The 12,338-nt window shown below is 40.9% G+C and overlaps 1 protein-coding gene across 5 annotated transcripts in view; it reads left to right on the top strand.

Moving 5' to 3' along the window:
* Positions 1 to 3,251: 3,251 nt before the first annotated feature.
* The window catches only part of Agxt2 (alanine--glyoxylate aminotransferase 2), a 39,963-nt gene continuing 30,876 nt past the window's right edge, over positions 3,252 to 12,338 (top strand). For 4 of the 5 annotated variants that reach the window (XM_041631212.1, XM_041631213.1, XM_041631211.1 and 1 more), the window contains exons 1-2: positions 3,252 to 3,353; positions 10,496 to 10,584. In XM_041631212.1, the coding sequence (XP_041487146.1) occupies positions 3,269 to 3,353; positions 10,496 to 10,584 (174 nt within the window). In that variant the 5' untranslated portion in view covers positions 3,252 to 3,268. The remainder of the gene's footprint in view (positions 3,354 to 10,495; positions 10,585 to 12,338) is intronic. The other variant, XM_041631210.1, reaches the window with a different exon arrangement.

The following is a 12,338-nucleotide window of genomic DNA, read 5'->3' as shown; positions in this document are numbered from 1 at the left end:
GGGATCCCAGCAGGAAATTAGAATTTATCTTGAACTCATAGCAATTGTGTCGTCACCTTGTCCCATTGCTACATGCAGGCACTAGGGATAAACAGTCATTTCTTTGATGTTGTTGAAAGATACGTCCAAATCAATTGCCTTTTTGTTAGGAGTAAGTTAGACATAAGAAATAGAGCTGGGGGGAAAGTGTGGAGGGTGGGGGGAAAGGCCAAAAAGAGATACACAAGGTGGTTCTCACACATGGCAGCTGGCCTGCCTCTGAATCTTGGTAAGAGACTGGCTTCACCTCCCATGATAAGATACCCTCTAAGGCTAGAAAGATGGCCCAGGGATTGAGAATGTTTGCTGTTATTCCAGAAGACCAGAGTTCAGTCCCCAGCACCCACACAGAACAACAATACACAATTACCTTTAATTCCAGCTTCAAGGGATCCAGCACTCTCTTCTGACCTCCACGGGGCCCTGCACATACTTGGCACTCTCTCACACACGTACACATAAATAAAATTTGTCAGCATTTTAAAAAGAGAAATGAAGATACCCTCCAAAATAGTTGGATATTTTTACCTTGGGTTTGTAGGATCATATAACAGACAAGAATGGGAAGAAAATTCAAGAAAAAAATCAACAATATCTAGTTCAAAACAATTCTGAGAAAACAATTGAGAAAAGATTCTACACCTACATATTCCAGAGAAATAGCATAAAGAAGAAAGGTTAAGGCAGATAAAGCCCTCGGGTCAGCCTCCTTGGTCTGCCAGGTTAACCCTCTCTTACCTTCGTGAGGACATCTTCTCTTTTAATAAAGATTTTCTTGCTGACCACGGTGTGCTTTCTCTGTGTACATATTTCTCCCTGAACACTCAGCAGGAGGACAAGAATGGAGGATTCTCGGCACAGCACTTTCTGCAAGATGGAGTCCATCGCACCCACCTCTTTCCCTCTCTAAGTTAATCGCATTTGCCGCTGTCCCTCCTGCAGTTACTGCTCTAAAAACCACATGGACACGCACTCTTAAACAGTGGAAACCTGGGAGAGATGGTCTCATAACCAGCTGGTTGAAACATAAATATGTTCCTGAATGGAAATAAAGAAAAAATATTGCACACTTTGTACATGTATAGAAATCAAAAATGCATTTAAGCTGAGTATGTAGTAGCTAAGTGGTGGGTCTTTTGTGTAGCCTGCTCCAAGTCCCTGGGTTTGACCCTCAGTACAACAACTAACAGCAATAATATGATTAATATTAAAAATAAATGTCACAGTTGGGTGGTAGCGGCACATATCTTTAATCCCAGCTCTTAGGAGGCAGAGGCAAAGGCAGGAGGATCTCTGTGAGTTCAAGGACAGCCTGGTCTACAAAGTGAGTCCAAGACAGTTCACAAAGAAACACTGTCTCAAAAAATCAAGTGTGTGTGTGTGTGTATGTATGTGCGTGTGTGACATGAAAATGCATTCATCCAAAACAGCATACATGTCCAAAAGGTCTATAAATACATTAAATAGTTGTTTGTGGGGCTTAAAGTTAGAAGGTAGAAGGACTGATGAATAAGAAATTTAAAATATTATGAAAATATATCACACTCACTCCACAACAGCCAACTCATTCAAACAACAGAAAGTATTAAGCAAATCCAGGACTTGTTGTAGCTATTCAATACTCAGTTTTTCACAATGAATGTCTCTTTCCCTGTAGTTCATATCTTTTCTCTGCTACTCCATTTTTTATTTATTTATTTTTTGTAATGCTGGGTTTGACCCAGATCCATGAATATGCCAGACAAGCTACATCCCAAGCCCCCTTTTATAGTTAATTATGAAACAAGCCTCACTAAGTTGCCAGACTAGTCTTGAACTCATGATATAACCATGACTGCCCTTAAAATTGTGTTCTTCTGAACTTGATCCCCCCAGATCAGTAGAATACAGGGATTAATAGTACATCCAACTAAAACAGTTTCCTCATTTCTTTATGCTGAGTCTCCTTCTGTCTTTCGTATCGACACCCCAAGTTTCTCAATCCTTGACCTCTTCAAACAAATCCTGGTCGTTCCTCCCTACTCTGTCACTTTCCCATCATTGTGATAGAAATCCTGACAGAAGCAACCATGGATGGAAAGGATTTGTTTTGATGCGGGTCTAAGAGAGTACAGTCCATCGTGCATGGACATGCATGGAGATGGGACCAACTTTGTCTGTGCCAGTAGGGCATAGAATAATTGGTTATTAAGTGCTACAAACCAGCAAACAGGAGAGCTTGGGTGAGAAGTAGAATCAACCTTCATCATCTTGGTCATAAGTAATAAGGCTCCATAGATAAAGGTTTCATAATCTCCCCATGGTCACCACTAAGTACCAAGAATTCAAATACTTGGGCCTGTTTGGGAGGTATTTCCCATGGAAATCATAATCAACCACCTTTAGTCCCCTTAGGCTCATAGCTCTTCATAATCCAAATTCAGTCTGGTCAAACTTCAAAAGAGTGAGGCCTTGCCTTCAAGACACCACTTCTGCTACCTTCTAACACTGCTCAAAACCCACCAATTTCGTCTGTGATTCAGACAATCTCTTAACAATAAGCAATTTGATGCCTAAAATGTGCAGTGGCATATAGTGAGCATTCCTGCCGCAAAAGGGAAGTAAGTATAGAGGCATTGCAAGAAAAGACTGGACACAGAAACCCAGCAAGGAAAACACCAAATCCTGAAGCTCCGTGTCTAGCATCTAGATTACAATTGTCTGACTAGACCCATTCCACCTGAAGCAAATGTAAGCTCTCTCTTGTGCTTGCTTCACTTGAGTGCCTGCAGATTTCTTTGGTGCCCACATGTTCCTGATACCAACCCAGTTTTGTATATAAACATTTTTATATCCAAACTAACTCTGTTACTGCCCTTCTAGTTACTAAACTCATTCTGGTGGAATACAGGTTTAAAAATGAGCCCAGGAGAACTTTATTTTGTCTTTTTTTTTTCAATCCCCCTTCTCTCTCCCTTATCTTCCTTTCCCTTTCCTTTGCTCCAAGTTCCCTTTATCATCCTTCTTTTCTCTTTTCTTCATTCTTCTATTTAAGACACTGTTTCTAACACAGTCTGGCTCTGGGGATTTACCTAAGTCCACATACAGTCACCAGTCGACAGTTCCCTTGCTAAAGCCTCCTCCTCCTCTTCTAATAGCAAAGTCCAGCAGGTCAGCCAGCATTTAGAGCCCCTCCTCCCACTGACCTGCTTCCACAAGATTTTGGAGTTTGCTTCCTGCCTGGAACAAGATGGCTCTAGCCTGGAGAAATCTGCCGAAAGCCTTCTACCTGGAGACCTCTCTCAGAAGCCTCCAGATGTGTCCATCCTCGAGCTGTGAGTGGAAACCAGGGGACATGGGTTGGCAGAGGGTCAACAGAGGGGAAAAGCCTGAATTCTGAAGTCTGTTGCCTAGAATCGAAACCCTTAGAGCTGGGTGATGACTTGGGGTTTTAGAAATAAGCTGTAACAGCCGATGGTTCTGAGCCTTGCTGACCCAGGCCTTTCATTTAAGTCAGTATTTCATCATGATGCTCGTTTGTCCTGAAATGAAATCAATGAACAATAAAATCTAGCAATACACAACTCAGATTTTAAAACTGTCTCTCTCTACTTTGATATAAAGAAGAAATCAAAGGAAAATAAGTCAAAATAAGGTATTATATTCAATAGATAGAGTTCTGAGATTATTATTTTGAAAGACATAGGTGTTCTCCTGCATATAGGAGTTAAGGTTGCCAAACACACACACACACACACACACACACACACACACACGACAGAGAGAGGAAGAAAAGAGGGGAGGAGGGAGAGTGGGAGGGAGAGACAGAGAGAAATAACTACACACTTGAGTTATTTTCCCACAATCATGCAGGCCAGGACTAAACTAACTGGACTATCCCCTTCTGCTCATAGTCTCCTCTCTCTGCAGCAGGAACGAGAAAGTTGAGGAGATCTGAGGCAGCCACATGTAGGAATCTTCATAATTTATTTCCATATACCCATGATCTTCACATGGATGTGTTCCCTCCACCCTCACAACATACTCATTGATCCCCTTTCTAAACACATAAGCTAAAACAGCATTCTGTTTACATATTTATGTACCATGATGAAAACCTATGACTATGTGCTATACATGGTATAGAGGACCCTTTTCCTTCCTGCATTATGATCAACTTTGTTTTATCCATAGCTTTCCATTTTCTCTCCTTTCCTCTTCTGTTCCCACTTCCTCTGTACCTCACAATTTTGTAAAACAATGTATACCCAATGTTTTTTTAATGTGTGTGTGTGTTTGTGCAGGTGCATGTGGCGGTGCACACTTGTTTATGCGTGCATGTGCACATCTGTGTGCATATATGTGGGGGCCAGAAGACAATCGTAGATGTTGTTCTTTAGATGATGTCCAACTTGGTGGGGTTTTCTTGTTGCTTGTTTATTTGTTTTTGTTTTGTTTGGTGGTGGTCATTTTGTTTTGTTTTTTGAGACAGGACTTCTTATTGGTTGGGAGCTTACTGAGTAAGCTAAGGCTGGCTAACCAACAAGCCTCATGGATCCATCTGTCTATGCTTCCCCAGCAATGAAAAGTGTGTGCCCTAACACCCAACTTTTTTACATAGGTTCTGAGGTTCAAATTCTAGTCCTTGTGCTTGCATGATAAGCACTTTAGTAACTATGCTATTTCCCTAGCCCAATTCAGCCCTAATGCTTCAAACAGTATTTTTTTTTTTCATCTTCGGTTAAACTTGCAACTGAGTCCTATTGTATTGTCCCATACATAAGGAGACAAATTACAAAAAAAAAATAAATTATAAATGTAATCAGGAGTGGAAGAGTTGTCTCAGTAGATAAGAGTACTTGTTGCTCTTTTTATAAAAGACCCAGGTTCAGTTGCCAGCATCCATGGCTGCGTATAACTATCTGTAACTCAGGTTTCAAGAGATCTAATCATTTATCCTGATTTCTGTGAGCACCAGATATGAACATGGGGCACAAATATTCATCCAGGGAAAACATACACATAAAATAAGGAAGCCTAAAAATTAGAACAAATTTTAAAAAGAAATATGATCAAAGTCAGAAACATGTAAATGCCAACTTCACTTAAAGCCAGTTATATCTGGCTCTAAACTCAGAAGTTATACCATACTAGTTTCATTGCCCTTTCCAATATTTTAATTCCACTTCTCAGACAGAGATAAATTATACATTAACTCAGTGCCGGGGGAAACTACACTGAAATTACTAGTTACTGATAAAGTGAGAGAAAATGCCTTCAAGTTCCTTTTTCTCCAACCAAAACTTTAGGGTGGTGGAGCAGGGTTAAGGGTGGCAGCAGGTGAGGCAGAGTGCCTAGAAAGCTTTTTGTCCTATTTGCTTTCTTTTGTAACTTTTAAACTTTTCATTTTTATTTGACACAATAATTATGCATGTTTTTAGAATACAGTGGAGTAATGCAGTATTTGTAACTAATGTGTCATGATCAAGTCAGGATGATTAGCATTACTGCTTCTTTATGAGTTTTTGTTTCTGGAGCCTGTGGTAGTTTGGATGAAGATGGTCCCCACTGGCTCATATATTTGAATACTTAGTCACTAGGGAATGGAACTGCTTGGGAAGGACAAGAAGGTGTGAACTTGTGGGAGAAGGTGTGTCACCAGGAGTGTGCTTTAAGGTTTCAAAAGCCCCATGCTAGGTCCAGTGTCACTCTCTCTGCCTACTCCTGTGGAGCAGGATATAAAGCTCTCAGCTACTGCCCCAGCCCCATGCCTATCTGCTTCCTGCTATGATTGATCATGGACTAACTCTCTGAAACTGAAAGCAGGCCCCAAATTAAATTATTTTTTTTAAAGAGTTGCCTTGGTCATGTGCCTCTTCATAGCAATAGAATAGTAGCTAAGACACCTCCTCTCTTCTAGTTCTTTGTAACAAATATGACAGGTCTCTGAAACTCTTGCAACCCACAGAACTCTCAGATCAGTCCTAGGGACTCATTTAGTTATCATTCCTTATATCCTTCCAGACTCTAGCAATCACTCTTGTACACTCTTCTTCTTTGATACAAACTATTTTAGCTTTCATATATAAAGAATTTGAAGTCTTTCCTTTTGCTTTGCTAATGTGTTATTTAGTATGATGCCTCTCAGTTCCAATAATTTTTCTACAAATAACAGGATTTGGTTCTTTTCATGGCGGAATAGTATGTTATTATGCATATTTACCACATTATCTTTGCTCAGTCATTCTATTTGTTCATCCATCTAGGCAGCTCTTTGATTCCATGTCTTGTCTACAGTGAACAGTGCTACAATAAACCTAAGCACAAAATATACTGGTTTGGTTTCCTTTAGGTGTAAAACAAGAAATGGGACAGCTAAGCCATGTGGTAGATCCATCTTTAAGTTTCTGAGGAATCTTCATGCTTTGCACAATAACAGCTATACTAATTTACATTACAAATAATGCTACATAAAAATGCCTTTTTCTCTACAGCCTCAACAATATTTATTGTTTTGCTTAATTTGCCTTTTTGGTACTAGTCAATTTGACCACATAGTCATTTCCAGTTCCTGTTTGGAAGTCTTAATCAATTCATTGGAACCCTACAGAGAGTTCTATCAAGAAAATTATGGAGCAGTAATCTTACCAACGCATGACACATAACTTTTAATCCCTACTCTTTCCCATGTAAGTGGAGACTGCACTTTCATTTCCCAGTCGCCCAGACCTGAATAATCACACAGAAACTATATTGATTACAACACTGTTTGGCCAATGGCTTAGGTGTATTCTTAGATAGCTCCTAAATTGACACGTTTCTACTCATCTGTGTATTACCACAAGGCTGTGGCTTACCGGCAATGTTTCGGCATCTTTCCCCTTCCACAGCTACATGGCGTCTCCTTGACTCCATATATGGAGACCATATATGAGAAATGTGCCCCCAACATTACACTCCTGGAAAGACTTCTCAAAGAAAATGAATAAATAAAGTTATCCTGATTATCAGGGCCCTTACTTGAATGGTAAGCTTGTCTCAGAGAAGTCCCATCCAAAGAGAACTGTACACCAGCCCCCAAATCAAGCAGAGTCCTTGCATGAGCACAATCAACAGTGACTGCCTCTGTTTTACTTCAGCAAAAGACTAGGTTGAAAGGCCATGGCAGAAGGAAGGGAGTCCGAAACAGTCCCCAGAAGGTAATAAATAGAATTGGGCATGAAAAAAGAGAAAAGGTGAGCCAGCAGGAGACTTGAATGCCAGAAGGAACCTTCTCACAATGGCCTTGCTGGTGAGAGGTGCATATCTAGCATTGGTTAGCCTCCCAGCACACACAACAAGGCAGAGAAACCGGTGTCGTGGTCTCGTGGAGGATCGAGTAGTACAGAACAGAAAAGAACCTGGTCTTCCTGCTGTAGAGAGTGAAAGAAGGACAAGGAGACCACCCTGCAGTGTGACAGCAGCCACTCCAGTGGAGAGAGAACAAATAAGAGAGGGAGAAAAAGAACAAAACAGAACATTTTCTTCTCTGACCAGCCCTGGTCCCTTGCACCTCCAGATCTCAGTGTAGCAGCAGTAGGCTTCCTTGGCAGATAGCATCTCGGTCTGTCACTACCTCAGTGCATCGGTGGATGAACGAAAGATCTCCCTTTCCTAACTCAGTGTCTTTCCTAAATAGCAGAACAGACAGGAAATGGGATGTTTGTGTACAAAGGAACCTAGAAGATGCTCTGCAGAAATAAGACACAAATTGTATCTGAATGAGTCACACCTCACGGAGTGCATTCTGCGTTGCCAAGCTCTCGTAACCCTCTACTTAACAGCAAGGGTGAAGACTGCTGATAAACACTCCTCCTCAGTTGAAAACTGACTTCAGGAGAAAAAGGATTCTCTGAGAACTCTCAAATACCTGTAAAAGATTTATTTCTCTCACTGTCTTGCCCTATAGTTTGTTTGGTTTTTTTTGTTTTTTGTTTGTTTGTTTGTTTGTTTGTTTTGATGTCTCCAGACAAGGTTTCTCTGTGTACCAGCCCTGTCTGTCCTGGACCTCACTTTGTAGACCAAGCTGACCTTGAACTCACAGAGATCCACCTGCCTCTGCCTCCTGAGTGCTGGGATTAAAGGTGTGCGCCACCACCACCCAGCTAGTTTTTCCCTTTTTAACACTGTGAATTTTGAAGAAAGAAAACAAAGCAATTTGTCTGCTGTAGAACTCTGAAAATTAGATAACTGGGAACTTAAATCTAATTGCCCAGTTGGTCTTTATTTTATGTGTGGCATTTTTTCTCCAAATTCAATTCCATTTAATGTCTGGAGTCATCTGTGTGAGATGAAGTGGGTGAAAATCAGAGCTGCCTTCTGTGTTTAGTCTAAAAAGACAAAGTCAGATAAGTAAAACAACAAACAAACACATAAAAATTCAAATTCATAAGAACACCAATTCACAGAAGACTTGGAATTCAGCATCTTTAACTCAACCCTCCCCGCACCCAGTCTTATGCACACACACACACACAGACACACATGTTTACATATGTGTACACATATACTAGAACCAATGAAAAACTAGATGTCTGACTCTCACAGCTCACTCAATACAATGGCTCTTTTATACAAGGAATGCATGCAGGTATTTCTGGAGACATATTGATTTCCATTTTTCTAAGAAATACGGGATTTGATTTATTTTTATCCATTGATTTTCATTATGACTTGTGAAGCTTGCTTCTTGACAGAGGTAATGTGTCAAAAGAAGGGTTTTCCGAGTATTGTGTATTATGTAACTCGCTTATAGAATAATTCTTTTCTTCCTTTAGTTTGCTTGATTACCTCTCTGCCTTACTTCTTTACGTCCTTATCTTCCTCTGTCTCTTTTTCCTTTTCTCTCTCATGTGTTTATGGATCTCACTTAGAACGCTTCCTTCACCATTTATGCGCTCGTCCCTTTGCTAACTGAGTCCACCTTGGCTGTTGAAAATCACAGCTTTTCTTTGTCAAGTCTTTTCCATCATCCCTCTTCCTGTTCTCTCTCTCTCTCTCTCTCTCTCTCTCTCTCTCTCTCTCTCCTAATTCTTACATCTACATAGTCAATGAACTCTCAGCTTCCTCATTGGGCAACTCCAGTTTTACAGATACAAAACATAAGACTGCTGGAATAAAGGGATTTTGAATTCTCAGAAACACTCTTTTTTTTTTCTCCATTTCAGGAGAGTGACTAGCACAGAGATACACAATGAAAAGCTTTCATGAAATTCTCAGAAAATTTAAGCTGCCTTTTCCTGTCATTCTTATGCATGGGTAACCAAAAGCCAGCATACTTTTAAAGGAAGAGCAAATTCATGATGTTAGTGATTGTTTGGAGCTGAAAAAAAATTAATGGGATTTTGAAAGAAAATACGTGCAGTTATTACATCCCTGCTTCGTTGAGAAACATATTGTTCATTGAGTTTCTCGAGGCTGACTTCACAGGATCACAAACACCAGCATCTCCTCCACGCATTCAAAGCTTCAAGCTGTGCCAGAGGCTTCACTTCCTCTATTCTTTCCAACTATGAAGTTACCTGAAAACTGACCCCGAACCTTCCGAATGAGGAGCATTCTTTTCCAAGGGTTCTTATAAAAACTCTAACTATGCTCTCTGATGGCCTCTAACTGCGTTGTAGCTTCTCACTTAAAGGGGAGATCAACGTCTGTACTGTCAAGAAAGGGTGAGTAGAGAAAGACTTCTAGACTGGGAGCTGACAGTTTGTGGTTTCATTCTTGCTCTCCTAACTAGCATGGGGAACTCGAACACCAAGGTGAACAGAACACCTCTAGTTTCCACATAAGAATTTCAGTACCCCTTCCCAGTCTAGACATCTCTGCTAACTCTAAGCATTTAATGATTCTTCCTTCTCAACCTTTCTCCCTTTTCCACAGTCTTAGGTTGGTGGCCCTTTCCTCAGGAGAGGGAGGTGTCTGACAGATCTGTTTGCAGGTATTAGTACAGCCCATCACCTAATGGCCATTTCTACTTGTTCCCTACTAGAATAGTCAATGGCAATGTATGTATGAAGATTGTAATTTCATGAATGAAATGTATGTAATTTCATGTATGGAGAGTCACCCAGGTTTCAGGCACTGGACCACACAATGGATTTCAGGCAGTAAGCAACTCAGAGCTTAGAAAACAATGTGGATGGACATCCCCCACAGGTTGCATTTCCATCTGATGATACAGTTTTAGTCAATAAGAAGTAGGGTTGGCTTGAACTGAGTTCTGTAAGCTTGTGACAGGGGCTGTGGGAGGAAATGCTGCTTCCTTATCCTCCTTATCTTTTTGTACTGGATTTAATCCTTTTTCTCCCATAAAATCCATTATTAAGATACCCAACTGTTAAAATCAAAATTAATGTGATTTTATTATATAAAACTGCCTAATTGATTAGGGTAACCATAAGTGATTGATACAAAGAGATCCTAACTCACTTCATTTCAGTAGGTGCTTCCTGGATATCCGGATCCAGGCTCACTCTTCATACAAAGCCCAGCATGCCATCATGTGACTTCTCACCTGAACCATATCAGGTAAGACTCAGGTTTCCAGAAAAGAAGAAAGGTCTCCCTCAGAAGTCCCCAAGACTTCCAAAGTTGTTGCCCAAAAAGGACCCACAGATAACCCTGCTTTGTAAGTCAACAGCTTTATCCTAGCTATCCTAGTCTTTAAAAGTTCTAGGGAGTATCTGAAGCCTCCTTACACTATTTACTAGCTACACGTGAGTTGTTAAGCATATGTGAGCCAGAAAGCACAAGAAAGGACTATTACAGGATGATACACAGAGAGAGATGGGGAGAAAGAGCACAGATGTGTTCACATCACTCAAGTCGAGTGAACTTCCTTAGGTCCTCCCCACCAAAAAGTATAGTTGTTTTCCTGTTGTCAGATTAATAACAATTTCTCTCACTCTGTCTGTCTCCTTTCCTCCCTCTCTCTCAAACACTCAGCAGTCTTTTTATTCTACGTCATATTTGTTGGGCCTAAATTTTAAAGTCAACAATCGGGAGCTCTCCACAAAAAGAAAGCATAGGCGTGATGGTTACTATTGTCACCTTGGTAGAGTCTAAAATCACCTGAGAATGGCACTCTTGTGAGCCTGGGGGAATTATCCCTCTAACATTAACTGTGGTGGAAAAATCCCATCGTAATTTTGAGTGGGAACATCCCTGGAGCTTAGGAGAAAGCTGGCTGAACGCATGCATTTGTTGTTCTATGGCTTGGTTATGGGTAGAATGGGACCAGCTCTGTCAATTTTCTACCACAATGACTTTCCTGCATGACAGCCTGAACCATGACCCCGAATAAATTTTCCTTAAGTTGCTTTTGTTTGTGTTTGTGTTTTTGTTTTTCTGGGATTTGGTTTTTGTTTTTTTTTTTTTAATTTATTTATTTATTAAGGATTTCTGCCTCGTCCCCACAACCACTTCCCATTTCCCTCCCCCTCCCCCGATCAATTCCCCCTCCCTCATCTGCTCGAAGAGCAATCAGGGTCTGAAAAAACATGGGATAAATCCGGACTAGCTGAACATAGCGGACAATGAGGAATACTGGGATTTGGTTTTTTGAGACAGTGTCTCTCTATGCAGTCCTGGCTACTTTGGAACTCCCTATGTGAACCAGACGAGACTTAAACTCTCAGAGGACATCTTTCTCTGCCCTGTGGGTGCTGGGATTAAAGGTGTGAACTCCTCACATCCAGTCTTATGTTCCTTTTGACAGTTTTCGGATACAGCAATGGGGGAAAAAAACTCTAAGATGTTCGGAGCAGTTTTATTATCTAAAACACAGTGGGCTAGGGAGACAGCTTAGTGGATAAACTCTAGAGGGGGAAGGATAGGACCTGAATTCAGATCCCAGTCACCACATAAAATTCTGTGCATGGCAGCAGATGCTTGTGATCACAATGAAACTGGGAAAACAGAGACGGGGACCCCTGAGGCCTACCAGCTAGCTTCTTAGCAGAATCAGTGAGCTCCGAGTTCAGTGGGAGATCCTGTCTCCAAAAACTAAGGCAAAGAGCATTGAAGAAGTCACTCAATGTTTACCATTGGCCTCCACACACATACACTACCTATGCACACAGTACACATGCCTGTGCATCTGCATACACACATACACACACACACACACACACACACACACAAATATGTTCAGAGAGAGAAAGGAAACTTTGGTCTGAAGCTCAGTGATAAAGCATTGGCCTGGCATGTATAAAGCCCTGGATTCAATAGCCAACATCATCATCACCTCATTTACTTAGTTTTTTGTTTGTTTTGGTTTTGGT

Source organism: Microtus oregoni, unplaced genomic scaffold (genome assembly GCF_018167655.1).
Source record: "Microtus oregoni isolate MIOR12 unplaced genomic scaffold, Mior012 000036F_ref0000092, whole genome shotgun sequence".
NCBI classification, from domain to species: domain Eukaryota; kingdom Metazoa; phylum Chordata; class Mammalia; order Rodentia; family Cricetidae; genus Microtus; species Microtus oregoni.
The sequence above is the reverse complement of the archived record's forward strand: the minus strand, read 5'-3'. Positions and strand labels throughout refer to the sequence as shown.